A 17,350-nucleotide genomic window follows, 5' to 3' on the forward strand; every position below is an offset into this window, starting at 1 on the left:
GGCAGGCAGAGAGAGAGAGAGAAGGAAGCAGGCTCCCTGCCGAGCAGAGAGCCCGATGCGGGACTCGATCCCAGGACCCTGAGATCATGATCTGAGCCGAAGGCAGCGGCTTAACCCACTGAGCCACCCAGGCGCCCCTGATTCAATGATTTTTATTTAGATTTAGATTTAGCAAGTTGGATAGGAACCAAAGGCAGGCCACCCCAAAATGTACCACTTTGGCTGCAGATTATTTTAAGTCAAAAACAGTCAAGACTCAAACACTCAAGAAGAAACTTTGACTTTCCTCCAATTGTCTAAAAGGAGTTTAAATAGAGGACCTGCTCCAGCCAGGGACCTTTCACCATGATAACTACAATACAGTATGAACTATGGGTGGTACACAGAGAGGAATTCAGCAGCCTATTAAAATTCCTCCCTATGGGGCGCCTGGGTGGCTCATTGGGTTGGGCCGCTGCCTTCAGCTCAGGTCATGATCTCACGGTCCTGTGATCGAGTCCCGCATCCGGCTCTCTGCTCAGCAGGGAGCCTGCTTCCTCCTCTCTCTCTCTGCCTGCCTCTCTGCCTACTTGTGATCTCTCTCTCTGTCAAATAAATAAATAAAATCTTTAAAAAAATAAAATAAAATAAAATAAAATTCCTCCCTATGTCCTATTGTTTCTGAATGGCCCAGCAAACATTTGTTTACCAAATATTTACATTTTTCATCTGCCTGTGAATTGCTTTCCTTCTCTTTGAAGTCCCAGACCCCTACACCTTTCTCCTTAGTTCCAGATGACATATATACCCCGTCTTTTCTGACTCTCTTTGGTATGTTATGTCTGTGTGGATTCCTCATACGGATGCAAGGAAATTTGATTTTCTCCTCTTTATGTCTCATATCAGTTTATTTATCTATTTTTAAAGATTTAATTTATTTATTTGTCAGAGAGAGACAGAGCACAAGCAGGAGGAGTGGCAGGCAGAGGGAGAAACGGAGCCCTCGCTGAACTGGGACCCTGGGATCACGACCTGAGCCAAGGCAGAGGCTTAACTGACTGAGCCCCCCAGGTGTCCCACTGTCTCAGGTCAGTTTAATTCTTAGACTGGGTAGAAGAAAATTGAGGTTTTCTCCCCAGAATGTACACCCTATCACCGTATCCAGTTTTAGGACATCTTCTTCTCTCTAATAAGATTCTTTGTATCTGTTGACTGCTAAACCCCATTTTCCCCCTTAACCCTAAGGCAAACATGAATTTACTTTTCTGTCATTATGGATTTGCCTTTTCTGGACATTCCATGTAAATATCACTTAGTCTTTTGTGTTTGGCTTCTTTTATTTAGCATAGTGTTTTTGAAGTTCATTCATGTGGTAGCATGTGTCTGTATTTTCCTTTTTTTATTAGTGTTGGTGTTCCATTGTGGATATACCACATTTTCTTTAGTCCTTCGCCAGTTGATAGACATCTGGGCTTTTCTAGTTTTGAATATTATGAATAATGGTGCTACGAACGTTAATGTACGTATCTTTCTGTGAACATGTTTTATTCCTCTAGAGTTCATGTGTAGGAATGGAATTGCTATATGAAAAATCTATTTTTAACTTTTAAAGAAACTACAAAACTGTTTTTCAAAGTGGCTGTTCCACTTCATATTCCCACCAGCAGTGTATGAAAATTTCTCTTTCTTCACATCTTTGCTGACACTTGACACTTTCTGATCGTAGCCATCCTAGTAGATGGGAAGTGGTTTCTCATTGTGGTTTTAATGTGCATTTCTCTAATGACTAATGATATTAAGCATCTTTTCATGTGCTTACGAGCCTTTGTACATCTTTGGAGAAATATCTATTCAAATATTTTGCCTATTTAAAAATTAGATTGTTTTCTCATTAAGTTGTAGAAGTTCTTTGCATATTCGGGATATGTTTTTGCCATATGTGTGATTTACAAACATTTTTTCCCATTTTGTGGCTCATCTTTTCATTTCCTTTTTTTTTTCTTTTTAAGATTTTATTTATTTATTTGAAGACAGAGATCACAAGTAGGCAGAGAGGCAGGCAGAGAGAGAGAGGAGGAAGCAGGCTCCCCGCCAAGCAGAGAGCCCGATGTGGGGCTCAATCCCAGGACCCTGAGGTCATACCCTGAGTCGAAGGCAGAGGCTTTAACCCACTGAGCCACCCAGGCGCCCTGATCTTTTCATTTTCTTAATGATGTGTTTTGAGTGAGAGTTTTTTATATTTATTTTAGATTTTGAAATAATTTAAGGTTCACAGCAAGTTGGAAAGGTAGTGCAGAGTAGTCCGTCCTTCCTTCCTTCCTTAGTAATCTCTGGGGGCATCTGGGTGGCTCAGTTGGTTAAGGGTCTGCCTTTGGCTTAGGTCACCATCCCAGGGTCCTGGGATAGAGTCCTGCCTCGGGCTCCCTGCTGCTTCTCCCTCTCCCTCTGCCCCTTCCCATGCTGTGCTTTTTCTCTCTCAAATAAATAAATAAATCTTGGGAAAAAAAAAAAAGTAATCTCTGTGCCTAACATGGGGCTTGAACTTAGGACCCTGAGATCAAAAGTTGCATGTTCTATTGACTAAGACAGCCAGCGTTAGCTCTTACACTGATGTCTCTGTATTAATTTTTGCATATAGTGTGAGGTAAGGGTCTACATTCATCGTTTTGCATGTTGATATCCAATTGTCCCAGTACTATTTGTTGAAGACTCTTTTTCTCTCAAACTGCCTTTGTTAAAAATCAGTTGGTCATAAATATAAGGGTTTATTTCTGAATTCTCAAATCTCTTCTATTGATCTGCGTTTACCCTGATGTTAGTATCAAACTGTCTCTTACTGGAGCTTATATTAAATTTTACAACTAGGAAATGAAAACTCTCCAACTTTGTTCTTTTTCAAAATTGTTTGGCTGTTCTGTCTTTTGGATTTCCATATTCATTTTGGATATAGCTTGCCAATTTCTGCAAAAAAGGCTGGTGGAATTTTGATGGAAATTGGGTTGAATCTATAGACCAACATGAGGGGAGCTGCCATCTGAACAATACTGAGTGTTCCAATCATTGAACATGGAATGTTTCTCCATTTATTTAAATCATATTTAACTCCCCTCAGCATTGTTTTGAAATTTTCAGGGTACAAGTCTTGTACTTCTTTTGCTAAATTTATTCATAAGTATTTTATTCTTCTTAATAATCTGAGTGGAATTGTTTTCTTATTTTTATTTTAAGATTATTCATTCTTATATCTAGAAATACAATTTCCTTTTCATATATTAACCTTGTATTCTCCAACTTTGCTCAACGTGCTTATTAATTTTAATGGGGGTTCGTGTGCATTTGTTTCTATCCCTTTAGGATCTTCCACATACAGAATCATGTTATGTGCAAATAAGGATGGTTTTACTTCTTCCTTTTCTTTCTTTTTCTTGTAATTGTACAGGCTAGAACCTCCAGTAGAATGTTGAATAGAAGTTGCAAGAGCTGACATTCTTGTATTATTTTTCACCATTAAGGATGATGTTAACACTAATTAAAAAAGATATATGCCCCTCTATGTTTGTGGTAGTATTCTTTCCAACACCCCAAACATAGAAGCAACCTAAGTGTCTAGTGATACATGAGTGGATAAAGAAGATGTCGTATATATATACAATGGAATATTACTCAGCCATAAAAAGAATGAAATCTTGTCATTTGCAACATGGATGGATGGATCTAGAGGGTATAATGCTAAGTGAAATAAGTCAGTCAAAGAAAAATACCACGTTATTTCACTCATATGTGGAATTTAAGACACAAAACAAATGAACACAGAAAAAGGAGACCAAAAAAGTTCAGACTCTAAAGTACAGAGAACAAAGTGGTGGTGACCAGGGACAAGGGTGGGGGGGATGGGTGGAATAGGTGATGGGGATAAAGAATACACTGACAGTGAAGAGCACTGAGTAGTATATGGAATTGTTGAATCACTATGTTGTATACCTGAAACTAATACAACACTGTATGTTAATTATATAGAAATTTTTAAAAAGTATGATGTCAGCTGTAGATTTTTCATAGATGTGCGCTTTTTATTTTAAAGATTTTATTTATTTATTTGAGAGAGAGAGATAGTGAGAGAGAGCATAAACAAGGGGGAGAGAGAGAAGCAGCTTCTCTGCTGAGCAGGGAGCCCAACGTGGGCCTCAATCCCAGGGTCCTGGGATCATGAGCTGAGCTGAAGGAGACACTTAACTGATTGAGCCACCCAGGCATCCCTCATAGATGTCTTTTTTCACATTGAAAAAGTTATCTTCTTTTTTAAGTTTCTTGAGAATGTTTATAAATTGGATTTCATCAAATGCTTTTTCTCCATCTATTGAGATGACTGTGTGGTTTTATCCTTTATTCTGTTTTTTAAAAAAATATTTTATTTATTTATCACAAGTAGGCAGAGAGGCAGACAGAGAGAGAGAGGAGGAAGCAGGCTCCCCACTGAGCAGAGAGCCCGATGCGGAACTCGATCCCAGGACCCTGGGATTGTGACCTGAGCCGAAGGGAGAGGCTTTAACCCACTGAGCCACCCAGGCACCCCACTGAGCCACCCAGGCACCCCCCCTTTATTCTATTTTTAAAAAAGATTTTATTTATATATTTGACAGAATGAGAGAGAGACCGAGAGAACACAAGCAGGGGGAGTGGCAAAGGGAGAGGGAGAAGCAGGCTCCTCACTGAGCAGGGAGCCTGATGTGGGACTCAATCCCTGGGCCCTGATCATGACCTGAGCTGAAGGCAGACACTTAACCAACTGAGCCACCCAGGTGCCCCTCCTTTATTTATTTTGATAGTAAATGATCTTTACATTCCTGGGCTGAATGCCACTGGATCAGAGTGTATAATGCTTTGTTATATGTTGCTGGATTCAGGATCAATCTGACTTTGGAAGAAATGCAGAAATTAGTCAAGTGAAGTGGTCTCTACAAAGTCTTGTTGGTTTTAATGATATTCTTAATTAAAACATTAGAAAGTTCAACTATCAGCATCTATTTATCATTAGGACAGTAACCCAAAAGATTGAAAGCTCTTCAGTTGAGTGTCATCTGTGTTGCACCTAATGATGTAGAATGTGTTTTGAAACTATGCATTCTTTTAGTATTATGCAAGTATTTTATTAACCTGGATAAGGAGGAGTTAATTCAATTTTGTGAAATCTTCTTACTAATTTTTTTTAAGGATTTTATTTATTTGAGAGAGAGAGGGAGGGAGTGAGGGAGAAAGTGTGCGAGCAGTTGGAGGGGCAGAGGCAGAGGGAGAGAGAAAATTCTCAAGCAGACCCCGTGCTGAGTATGCAGCCAGATGCAAGGGGGGCTGTATCCCACAACAGATCTTGCCCAGAGCCGAAATCAAGGGCCAGGCACTCACCCAACTGAGCTACCCAGGTGCCCCTTCTTAATTCATTTCTTAGTGGTATGTCTTGAGACCATTATTCACTTTATTTCATTACTACAAGTACAGGCTCAGAGTCTTACAACCTTTCTGAAAAACAAAAAGTCAAAAAATTCAAACTGCGATTTTAATATCTAGCTTGGGGTTTTGAACAGTGAACATAACGGATTTGTCCCCACTTCCGTCCTTTTCTTTCAAAATGAGTTTGAAAAGCTCTTTCTCTCTTTTACAAGCTAGAAAGTGTCCTTGGTACAATGAAGACTCAAACTGTATCTTATCGTCATGTCCTGGAACACTTCTCTGAAAGAATATGATGTCATTCCCTTCGTCGCTGATACTGTCTGGGGGTCTCATTTCCTGTAAAGAAAAAAAAAATTATTTAATTTTTTAAAAAGATTTTATTTATTTCTTTGACAGAGAGAGATCACAAGTAGGCAGAAAAGCAGGCAGAGGAGGGGTGGGAAGCAGGCTCCCTGCCGAGCAGAAAGCCGGATGTGGGGCTCGATCCCAGGACCCTGAGATCATACCCTGGTAGAAGGCAGGGGCTTAACCCACTGAGCCACCCAGGCGCCCCAAAAATATTATTTAATTTTTTAAGGACATGAACAATTTGAATATGTGTGGTTTATTTTGAAGTATATTACTGCACAGAGCTAAAGAAGTCTTTATTCTCGGGGCACCTGGGTGGCTCAGTGGGTTAAGCCTCTGCCTTCGGCTCAGGTCATGATCTCAGGGTCCTGGGATCCAGCCCCGCATCAGGCTCTCTGCTCAGCAGGGAGCCTGCTTCCTCCTTTCTCTCTGCCTGCCTCTCTGCCTACTTGTGATCTCTGTCTGTCAAATAAATAAATAAAATCTTAAAAAAAAAAAAAGAAGTCTTTATTCTCAAAAGTTAAACAAACCTTTCAGTGTAAGAATACTGATCTTGTTTCCTCTTAATTCCTAATCCATCTGTTCTCCCTGTTCACTCTGGCTTTTCCCACCATTGAATGCACATTCAGGTTTAGGCCTGAGGTTTCTCCCAATTTACCCATCGGAGAGCTTCTTTTTCTCCTCTCTCCCAGTGGAGTCCATATCTGGTCAAGAGGAAGTAGAATTCTAGCAGAGAGCAGCTGTTGGGCTATGGTGAGTTCCTGTCTTCTTCCACCATTAACAGCTAAAGACATTGATGACCTCCTCCCCTAGGCACAGGCTAGCTCTTGTTTCTGAGCCAAACATGAGAGAGGCAGAAAGTGGCAGGCATCTCAGCTTCCTTTCTTCCGTGGAGCCTGGGACTGAATTGTACTAGGGTTAGGTCCTTTGTTCCATTCTAACCCTGCTTATTGGCTTAGGCAGCACTTTTTCACTGCCGAGTACTCTAGTCCTGCAGTAGTCCTGAATTTCTATCCTGAAATGGGCTGGGCTTTGCCCTGAACCAAATGCTGATTCCTGTGTCCTTCAGTAACAACTGAGGGTTTTCTCAAGGATAGCTAGATTACTTGACACTATAATCCTGCTGGTCACTCAACGGACAGTATGGCCTGCACTTTTCCTATGAGTACATCATACCTGCTTTTCAGGATGGACTAGAAAACGTAAGGACCACCCAAGTTTCTTTCCATATTAATCCCGGAGCTAGCAGACATTTTGAGCTTAATTTTGACCCCCTGGTAGCAAAGGTTACCATTATCCTAAGGACTGATGGAGAGACCTCCAGACCCAAAATAGCATTCCAGCATCCTCCCAAGATGCCTGAAAGAATCTGGGCAGGGGTACCTCCAAACTTCTCAGTCAGTTGTGGAATTTATAGTTCTAACTCTTGACCTTTGTCCTTTGTCAACCAGTGAGAGTCCTTAACTGATGACAATACAAACTAGCTCACCCCAGCTCATCTGCAGCTGTCCATGATATACCAGAATTTAGGGAGACCCAACCTGGGGGAGCCAATATGGGACTAAACTAAAGTCTAACATATAAGTGATAAATCATCCTTAGCTAACACTTCAAAAGCTGTAGAAATACTAGAGAGAGATAAACCTTTTAGTTCAAACCTAGTGTGGAAAGTTATAGTTGAAGGTGGAGGGGTGGATAGGTAGACTAGGTGAACTCTAACTAGTTCAGTGCCCTATTCCAGAACAGAGGCAAGGAAATCTTGGGGCAGGAGCTCTCCTTGGCTTTAGTGTTGCTACTCACAGCTCTCATAGGGAAGGTGCCCAACAAATGGATGTGGAAACAATCCCAGTGACTTTGGGGAACTTTCAATTCGGAAAGCCCTACCTGGTGAAACTTGAGTACTCCAAGGGCCTAAGGTATTCTTTACATCAGGAGGAGTTGAATCTGAACCCAGGGGAAGGTAAGCTTGACGTAACATCTGTTAGTTTGATCCTCTCCCAAGTGCACTAGTAAGTCTGAGAGAACTTAAAAATAACATACATAAATGGGGCACCTGAGTGGCTCAGTCGTTTAAGCATCTGACTCTTGATCTCTGCTTGAGTCTTGATCTCAGGGTTGTGAGTTCAAGTCCCATGTTAAAATTTATTTATTTATTTAAAAATAAATAAGAAAATAACATATATCAATTGAAAGCTGAAGGATATAGCCAAGATTTAGGCTAAGAAGCAGGAACGAAATAATTAAGGATTAAAATATCATCATAATTTACAAAGGAGAAGGCTTACAGAAGGACAGTTGGCTTCATTCTGTGTGGCAGGACTCATTGTGGAAAGTCACAAGCCATTCTTTTTTTTTTTTTTAAAGGTGAAATTCTTTCTTTCTTTCTATTCTTTTCTTTTCTTTTCTTTTTAAGTTTTATTTATTTATTTGACAGAGAGGGAGAGAGACAGTGAAAGAAGGAACACAAGCAGGGGGGAGTAGAGAGGGAGAGGCAGGCTTCCCACTGAGCAGGGATCCTGATGCAGGCTCTATCCCAGGACCCTGGGATCATGACCTGAGCCAAAGGCAGACAAAGGGTATTGGGGTTTTTAAATTTTGCACACAAACATGACTCAAACAAGTCAGTCTTACCTTAAAGGAAATAGTTTTGTTCTTACAGGACAGAGTAGACATTTTATTACACATCACAGAGATGGTTACCGCCAGACCTCTGGTGAGGCTATCTTTATACATATTTATGATAAATACAGTATGGGATGCGTTTTCTGAAACAAACATTAATAAATGAGAAGTTAGAAGAAGTTTTGCAAATCAGTATTTATGGAAGTTAGCCTAAGGCTAAACCTTAACAGACCCATTATCATTATTCTGAGATTCAGCCAGTTAACTTTAAAACACATTCACATACGTATTATAACACAAATGCAACTTTTTGAGGGTTGTACAGATACTTTGAGTTCATTAAAAGATTGTTTTTAACTTTCAAATGCTAAATAGAACATTAAAAAAATACGTTAAGGTAAAAATTTAGTTTTTTTTCAAAAGTACACCTCCACTGTTTCAACTCTGTCTCAACTCTGATATTTGGAATTCAGACTTTGGAAGGCCCAGTGAACTGATTCCCTTCGTAAGGCACTCTAAATTTCTGGTGTAAGACAGACTGAACTTGAAATGCTTGTGTATTTATTTTTAATTTTGAGTTTTGAAAATGCCATCAGCAATTTCAGCTATAAGCAGCAGGTACCAAGGGTCCATGTAGAGATCCTAGTTAATGCAATTACAGTGAAGGGATTGGTGATCCACATGCAGGCTCACAGCATGACCCTTAGCAATGTCTTTATTGCATCAATTTTTCACCCCAGCCAAAAAAAAAAATGTGGAATACCCTATTAAGTTTCCTGTGAATGAAATTATTACTGCTCCTAGGACTTTTCATCTGAGGATTAGGACTATCATAGAAAAACAGAGGTAGTTAAATGGAATGGGAAGAAGTAGCTTATCACTTTTATATTACAAATATGTGTTAAAAAAAATAATACCTGCACAGTCAGAATCAGGCATATCCTCAAACACTGGTTGATTGCCCTCATTAACGAAGAGAACTTGGTCGTTCAAATTTCGTATGATAGAGAGTCTAGGTTCAAGCTTGCCAAAGTAATCTGATTCCAGGTTGTCTACAATGCACATTAAATTTCATTTAAAAATATGTTTTTTCCCCTCTAAATTTACAAATAAGCATACTATATGTTTCAGTTTTCAATAGCTACTAATTGTAATCTTCTGGTACCGAAGCAGCTTGGGCAACGTTGCACGGTGTTTTCTAACCCACTTCCAAGAGCACACCCCACTTCTTGTTATCACCCAGAACTACTCTTCCTCTACAGTCTTATAGTCAAATATCCTATTTTCTAACCACAATCTCCCATCCTTTTAGCTTTCTTAAGCTTTTCTTCTACTTCAGAGTCCCCCTGCCTCTTACATTTTCTCTCTGTCTAACCTCTTCCTGTCTTCCCTTTCTTCTCTATGCAGCCTGGACCTCATGGCTCATCATTTTATCTACACTTTTGCCAGTACCTTAAATCCAGAATTTATTTGTCCTCCAACTACAAAACCCCAAACCTGGCTGCCGAGCTTTGCCAGTGAACAATTATACATATGTACAAACTGGTGTCACAAATTCACCGATTGTCAACACTTCCTTTCTGTTCCAGTTTAGTCCTCTTCTGTAGTCCAGACCTGCAGTCCCAAATCTTCTCCTGTCTCCTAAGGCTCTCTACACCGTCACCTCTGCTTTCACTTCAGCAGATGATTTCCTGCCACTCCACTTACAAGTGTAACTGTGGCACCCCGAGTTATTTCCACTGCCCTTCTTGCCACCAAGGGAAAATATGGAGTGACCCTTCTGGTGTCCAGGGCTGACCCCTTCTGTGCTCTGTATGTGTCTTCTGCTGAAACCTTGATTTACCAATCATCCTCTGTCTTCTACCAACCCGGCCATGTGACTTCCTGTATCTTATTCGAAAGAAACAATCAGGCAAATGCATAAATATTTCAGTACCCAATTGCTTGTAGGAGCATTGTTAACAATAGCAACAAACTGCAAACAATTTAAATGCCGCCAATTGGGGATTAATCAAAAACATCTTGAGAGGCCCTTACTATGGAAGATCACAAATTGAATATAATTGTAATTATTCATTGCTATTGAAAGATGCGCATGTGTGTTTAAATTAGAAAAAGTAGCTTAGGTATAGTATGACATGTACTGAAAGATGTGTGGGACTATTGGATCAAAATGGTAGCAATGATTATTCCTGGGTTACTTTCATGTTTTTATTTTTCTTATTCTTCACTTCATTGCCTAAAAATTATTTATAATAAGCATATTGTTTTTATAATAAGAAAAACATAAAGCTCTTTTCACTTTGAGATTTAAAATTTCTCTATCAACAATATTCCCTCTGTAGCTGGCCATGTATCTCTCTTCCTTTTAATAGTCATGCTTCTGGCAAGAGTTGTCTGTGTCACTTCCTTGCCATTTGCTCTTCCACTAATTGCCGTCTGCCTCCATTTCTTTTTCTTTTTTAAAAAAGCTTTCATTTATTTATTTGAGATAGAGCAAAAGAGAACATGAGCTGGGTGAGAGGCAGATGGACAGGGAGAGGTAGACTGAGCAGGGAGCCCCACATGGGGCTCCATCACACGACACTGGGATCATGACCTGAGCCGAAGTCCGACACTTAACCCACTGAACCACCCATTTCTCCCATCTGCCTCCATTTCTCCATCAAACTGCATTTGAGGAGGTTGCCTAATTTCCTGTTGCTGAATGTAATAGAGACTTTCCAGCCATTGGTTTTCAAGGCTACAAAATCCAGCAGGGTGCCCATGACCTCTAGAGCTTGAAAGGCTCTCCTGGGATTCTGTGGCATTCTCTTGGTTTTTCTCCTTCCTCTTTGGTTACTCTGCTCTGTTCTTTACTTTACCTGGCATTCAGGTAGGGTCATACCCATGTCTGGTCTGTGATCCTCTAACATACTCCCAGATTATTGCTATTTTATTTTTCTACTGCATCCTTTAAATGTAGGTATTTCTCAGTTTAGTCCTTGGCTTTTACTTTTCCCCTCTATACATTTCCTCTGATTTGTCTTTTTATTCCTGTAGCTTCAGATGCCATTTCTATGCATAAGTCTCCTACATCTATATAACCAGCCCATATTTTCATCCTGAGCTCTGAACCATATGTCCAAGGGTCTCCTGGACATTTCCACTAGGATGTCCCACAGATAAGATCCAAAACTAAATTTTTGTCTTCCTCTTTGCTCCACATACTTCTGTACCTTGCTCTTCCTTTTGTGTATCCTATTTAGTGGAATGGTACAAACTGCCTAAGTGAAAAAATGGAGCCATCATTTCCTCTGTCTTTCTCTCCATCTCCTAAATCTAGCCCTAATCACATCCTGTTGATTCTTCCAAGTATTTCTAAAATCTCTCCACAGCTCTTCACTGACCCATGGTGCCTACCTTAATTCATGTTAGCATCATTTCTTACAGAGACTACAGCAGTAGCCTCGTAACTGGTATCCCTCCGTTCCGTCCACACCTCAATTCTTTATACTGAAGCCAGAAGCAATTATAATTCACTTTTAATTAAAGTTAAAATTCAGAGAGATGATCCCAATATCTCTGAATTTTAATGAGGCACATAGCCGCCCAGAATAAAGATAATATTTTCAGATTTCCTTAAAGTTGGTGTGGCCACATGACTAGATTCTAATGGATGGAATGAGTACAATTGATGTGTATGACTTCCAAGTAGAGCCTTTCAAGGAAACGGGGCTGTCTTCCTCCTACTTTGAACCCTTTCTTGCCAGCTGGGATATGGACCGAGGAAGTACGATAAAGCCTTTCAAGTATGTGAGTGAGTTCAACAGCTTAGGGATGCCAGAATAACGAGAAAAGAAACTTGAGATCTCAACATCATCAGACGTTATCTAGCCATACTAATCCTGAACTACCTACTTGGACTTGTGTTTGACAGAAGCATTTTCTATCTTATTCAGTTACTGTATTTTTGGATCTCTTTTTTTAATGGCAAACTACTCTGTATTCCAGATCATATAAATTGTGCTTAATGAGTCCCCATTATCCCAAAGATAAGATCCGAATTCCCTATCTTGGAGTAAGAGAACCTTCTTTATCTGCACCCTATTTATTATTCTTCTCACTCCATTCCCCTACTCCCATTCTACGTTACTTTTATTCCCCACAGGTGCCATGCTTTCTTTCATATCTTGGCCTTTGCATGTGGTCTTCTTCCTGTCTCGAATACTTTCTCTGGCTAACTCTGATTCACTCTTCAAATCTGTCCCTCCTTCAAAATGTCCCTCCCAGAATCTAATGGACTGAATTAGGTGCCCCTTCTATGTGTTCCCATAGCATCCTGTGCCTTTGTAAACTCGATATACCATATTCCAACTGCCTTTGTGATGTGCCTGCTTCTTCCCATAGGAACCATGTTTTGTTCACCGTTGTAACCTACTGCTTAACCCAGTGCCTGGGCTACAGATGCCAATATGTATAAAATTAAATAAAAGGAGAGTAGGGGAGTCTTTAAGAAACACGACGAATTATGGGTCAATTATATCTCAATAAAGCTGAGGGAATAAAGGAAACATGAAAAAAATAGCTTTTTTTATCCCCCCAAAAAGAAGCTATCTTCTATTTCTAGTCCAGTAAGGGTCACCTTAAGAATGGGAAAAGTGATATTTTTAAGGAAAAGCATGAGAAACGAAAGGGCTTTAATAATCTGGGAGTATGTTAGAGGATCACAGGCCAGACATGGGTACGATCTTACCTGAATGCCGGGACAAGGAGTGGGTGTATCCACATCTTAATAAGACACAAGGACTCAGCCTCACAGTTCTGCTTGCTCTACCCTTCCCCATCTCCTCTATTTCCAGAATTCTCTGCCCCTGGGAGCCTCCGAGGTTTCCTCCCAAAGCATTTCCGAGAAAGAGGGTTGAAGAAGGAGGATTCTCGTGATTTTGGACAATTCTCTTCTTCAATCCCTTTTTCCTCCAGAAAATTCATAACTTCCTGCGAATCTCAGGATCTGTGTAACAGGTGATGTCTACTTTGTAGATTCTAAGAGCTAGAGAATTTCCTAAGATGTAGAAAGCAGCATATTTTGGGGGAAGTTCTTCTTTGTATCCCTTATGGTCATCTTTATTCCAAGGCAATGCTATGGAGCCCACATTCTTCTGTGGGAAGATTCGCCTCTCAAATATACTGAAACTGTACCAGTTTCTCTCAGCTGAGAGTGATGATATGGATGTGTCTGAGAGATGCTTTCTAAAGTAGTTACTTATTTTACAAAGATAGAGAAACAAATTTATACTTTACCATCATTTTCAGCTAAAGGGGAAAAAAGAGAAACAAAATATGTTAAATTCTATATTTCAATTCAGAATATCTTTTACCCTACCATTTCATTACTCTCCTGTCATTCCCCAATATTTAACCCCTATTTTACCAATGATGGCCTTTGTAGGCCTCCACAAGTAATATTATATAATCATCCCAAAGGTCCCGTAAAATGAAGCTCATTAGATTTAGTGTGTTCTCAGGTAAATTAGATATAAGACCTATATCCAGGGTTTATAAATTCAAATTTTCAGTTAAAAGGAAGTTTTATAAAATGATAGATTTACTCTTACGTTGATTGTTTAAGTGGGAAGTCACGTAGGGACTTTCTATGAAGCTTTCAGATGAAGCCAGCCTTTCAAGTGAAGCCAAACTGCCCATCAAAGATTAATCATTAGAATCTGTTTTTATATTTCAAATATATTTACATAAAATGGTATAACTCACTCACAGAACTCTAGATGTAAGGTATTTCTTATATGATTTGCCAGTTTGTTTTGGGAAATTATATTCCCTGAATGTGCCCAGTTCTGTGGGATTTTCATGATGTGCACCTGAAGCCACCTTATGAGTTGGCTACTGTTAACTAAAGAGCCAGGACATGTGGTAGCATGAGGTGCTAAAATGTGGGACATATTGTGGCTAATTTCTAGAAGCCCATTTTTTTTCTTTCCAGAGAAGAGCATTATTAGTATTACAGTGGAATTTGGTGACAGAAAAAGAAGCACTTAAGAGTTCACCTCACACATCTTTTCTAGCTGCATACATTTATCTGAACCCTTATTTGGCCTATGGCTTTAGACTTACCTACAAAGTAAAGTGTATTGTCAATAAATTTCATTCCCACAAAGTTGATGCAGTTGTCTTCTGCTGGGTTAGTAGCCATCTTTATTCCTAAAGAAAGCAAAGCATCATCTGTGAAAAGGTAGTGGTTGTTCCATTTACACAAAAAGAGCCCTTTAATACTTACTGCCTCGTACTACTCCCAATTCAAAAGTCAGTGTATCACCTAGTATGCCGATGAACACTTTGGACATTTAATAAATGCTCAGGTCTTTGGCTTATGAATACACATGTTCAGATGTTCTTTTTTTTGAAAATTAAAAAAAAATTATTTATTTGACAGAGAGAGATCACAAGTAGGCAGAGAGGCAGGCAGAGAGAGAGGGCAGGGGAAGCAGGCTCCCTGCTGAGCAGAGAGCCCGACACAGGGCTTGATCCCAGGACCCTGAGATCATGACCTGAGCCGAAGGCAGAGGCTCAACCAACTGCGCCACCCAGGCGCCCCCACATGTTCAGATGTTCTCTTGCAAACCATCAAGATATTTGGAATCTAGAAAGCATCTTCTCATAAGACAGAATTATAAAGGGTAGATAAGTGGTCCACTACTGAACTGAAATATTGTCCTAGTATCTTGAGGGAATATATTATCAATATAAACACAGGATGCCTATCATTTAACTGTGGATTGGCTCTATCTCTGTCTTTCAACCAATGGGTTCATGTGCATGGGAGATTGAAGGTTTGTGACTTCACTGTCAAAGTGCTAAAGGTGAGACAATGACAAAAACGGTGTTTCCTGCCGGCAGTGAGGGTAGGGTGGTGGGGGTCGTGGTGGGAGGAGGCTGAAGAGCTTGGCATCTGGTGGCCCTCTTCCTCCCTATGCAGCAGTAGCTTTCGACCTGGAGTTTGGGTTATACTATGCTTTTTCCACAAGGAATACATAAATATATAGTATTTCTGTAAAAAAACAACAACAAATAATTTAGAATTTGAAAATGTTAAAACTTCTTTTTGCTCTTCTCTGCACCCCCTACTCCACCCCACTCAGTCTAGTGTGTACCCTTCCAGACCTGTGTCTGTGAAGCAAGGATTCTCTATCTGGGAAATTTCTGAACGTGGATGTGAAAAAAATTACATATTTATTTTCACCAACTTCTAACGGAAATTTAGCAGTTCCTTCCATTATGGTGTAGGGAACAAACGTATTAATAGCAATACCTGTAATGTCACTAATAGAAATACATATTTCCTATTGTATTATCTTGAGATCTTGAAATAGGGTTTAAACGCCCTTCTGTTTTGAAATATACAGAAGTTATTGGTCCTACCAGTAGACTTTGTGATTTATGTGTTAATAAGGAGGCACACATATACTATAACAAAATTTGCTAATTTTTTGATAACCCCATTTTGATATAATGGGTTTTCTTTATAATCTTAAGTATTTAATGTTATGCATGTAAAAACATTATTTTGAGAAGGGGTCCATAAACTTCGGATTGTCCATGAGGGTCCACGGCACAGAAATGATTAAGAGGCTCTACTCCAGAGTTCAGCAGTACTTTGGGTTCTTGAGGGTAGTTATGGTTGGGGCTCTAACTCTAAGGCAGGTGCCTGGGTCACAGTTGTCATTGGTATTTATAGGTATTTAAGTCGAAGCTCCTAGATAGTATACTGGGTCGAATATTTTTCTGGCATAGTCTACTGAGGCCAGATATATATGGTAGAGGAAGCAGGAAATTAAAACTCAGTTAAAAAACTTAATCCAGGGGCACCTGGGTGGCTCAGTGGTTAAAGCCTCTGCCTTCATGATCCCAGGGTCCTGGGATTGAGCCTCACATCGGGCTCTCTGCTCAGCAGGGAGCCTGCCTCCTCCTCCTCTCTCTCTGCCTGCCTCTCTGCCTACTTGTGATCTGTCTGTCAAATAAATTAAAAAAAAAATCTTTAAAAAAAAAAAACTTAATCCAAATTAAGTTAACCTAAGACACTTGTCGGTTGGTGGCTATTCATCAGTTTAATCAATATTATATTAATTATATTATATTAATCTATTATAAAATTATTTTATATTAATCTATCCTTTATCCTACCCTATCCTATTATAAAATTATATTAATCTATCCTTATACACATACAAATGTGGATAGTTATCAAATTTATACAGATATATAACAAACAAGCATATGAAATAATGGCTAGGTGATCTTCTCTACAAACTTTAATATTATGTAATGCCCTCATATTTTTGGAAAATGATTTACCTGAGAATTACTAAGTAATACATGCAGGAATTGGATGAAATTACTTATGTTTACTACAGGCAGTATTCAGTCAATGAGTGAATAGATTTAGAGGACACTGTTACCTTTAAAAATAATATTACACAATATTTGAAATCATCAGTCAATTGTCAAGCATGCACTGTGTGGCAGTAATGGAGCTGGAAAGCTGACAAAACATAATACCTACCCTCCAATTACACAGAGTCTGGTGAAAGACAAATATATAAACAATTGCAAAACAGTATGAATGCTATAAGAGCTGGATTTATAAGGGATCCTCTGTCTGCCTGGCAGTGTTGAGGAAGACTTCTTAGGGGATGTGATAATTGTGTTGGCTTATAAGAGAGACAGGCATTTTCAAGGCCAGGGGAAGAGCTTTCACAAAGAGGGAACCATGTGAGCAAAAGCCAGCAAGCAGGGAATTCTGAGAGAACAAGGCTTATTTGGAGCCTTTTACTGTAGTTAATGCAAATGCAGCCCCATTTTACAAGAAGAAAAGCATTTTTGAAGATCTCACAAGTTCAAGATTAAATTTTCGGGGCGCCTGGGTGGCTCAGTGGGTTAAAGCCTCTGCCTTCGGCTCAGG

General features: G+C 39.6%; 2 protein-coding genes across 3 annotated transcripts in view; one reads left to right on the forward strand and one right to left on the reverse strand.

The window, feature by feature from the left end:
- Positions 1-17,350, forward strand: part of BCO2 (beta-carotene oxygenase 2) — a 117,765-nt gene that overhangs the window by 47,199 nt on the left and 53,216 nt on the right. The gene's annotated exons all lie outside the window — the stretch shown is intronic.
- IL18 (interleukin 18) overlaps positions 1-17,350 on the reverse strand; it is a 31,674-nt gene that overhangs the window by 6,113 nt on the left and 8,211 nt on the right. The window contains exons 2-6 of one of the 2 annotated variants that reach the window (XM_032357346.1): positions 14,506-14,592; positions 13,678-13,689; positions 9,312-9,446; positions 8,404-8,537; positions 5,430-5,760 (exon numbers count right to left, since the gene is read on the reverse strand). In XM_032357346.1, the coding sequence (XP_032213237.1) occupies positions 5,518-5,760; positions 8,404-8,537; positions 9,312-9,446; positions 13,678-13,689; positions 14,506-14,584 (603 nt within the window). In that variant the 5' untranslated portion in view covers positions 14,585-14,592 and the 3' untranslated portion in view covers positions 5,430-5,517. Of the gene's footprint in view, positions 1-5,429; positions 5,761-8,343; positions 8,538-9,311; positions 9,447-13,677; positions 13,690-14,505; positions 14,593-17,350 lie in introns of those variants that run through there. The other variant, XM_032357347.1, reaches the window with a different exon arrangement.

This window comes from Mustela erminea, chromosome 9, assembly GCF_009829155.1.
Source record: "Mustela erminea isolate mMusErm1 chromosome 9, mMusErm1.Pri, whole genome shotgun sequence".
In the NCBI taxonomy this organism is placed as follows: Eukaryota; Metazoa; Chordata; class Mammalia; order Carnivora; family Mustelidae; genus Mustela; species Mustela erminea.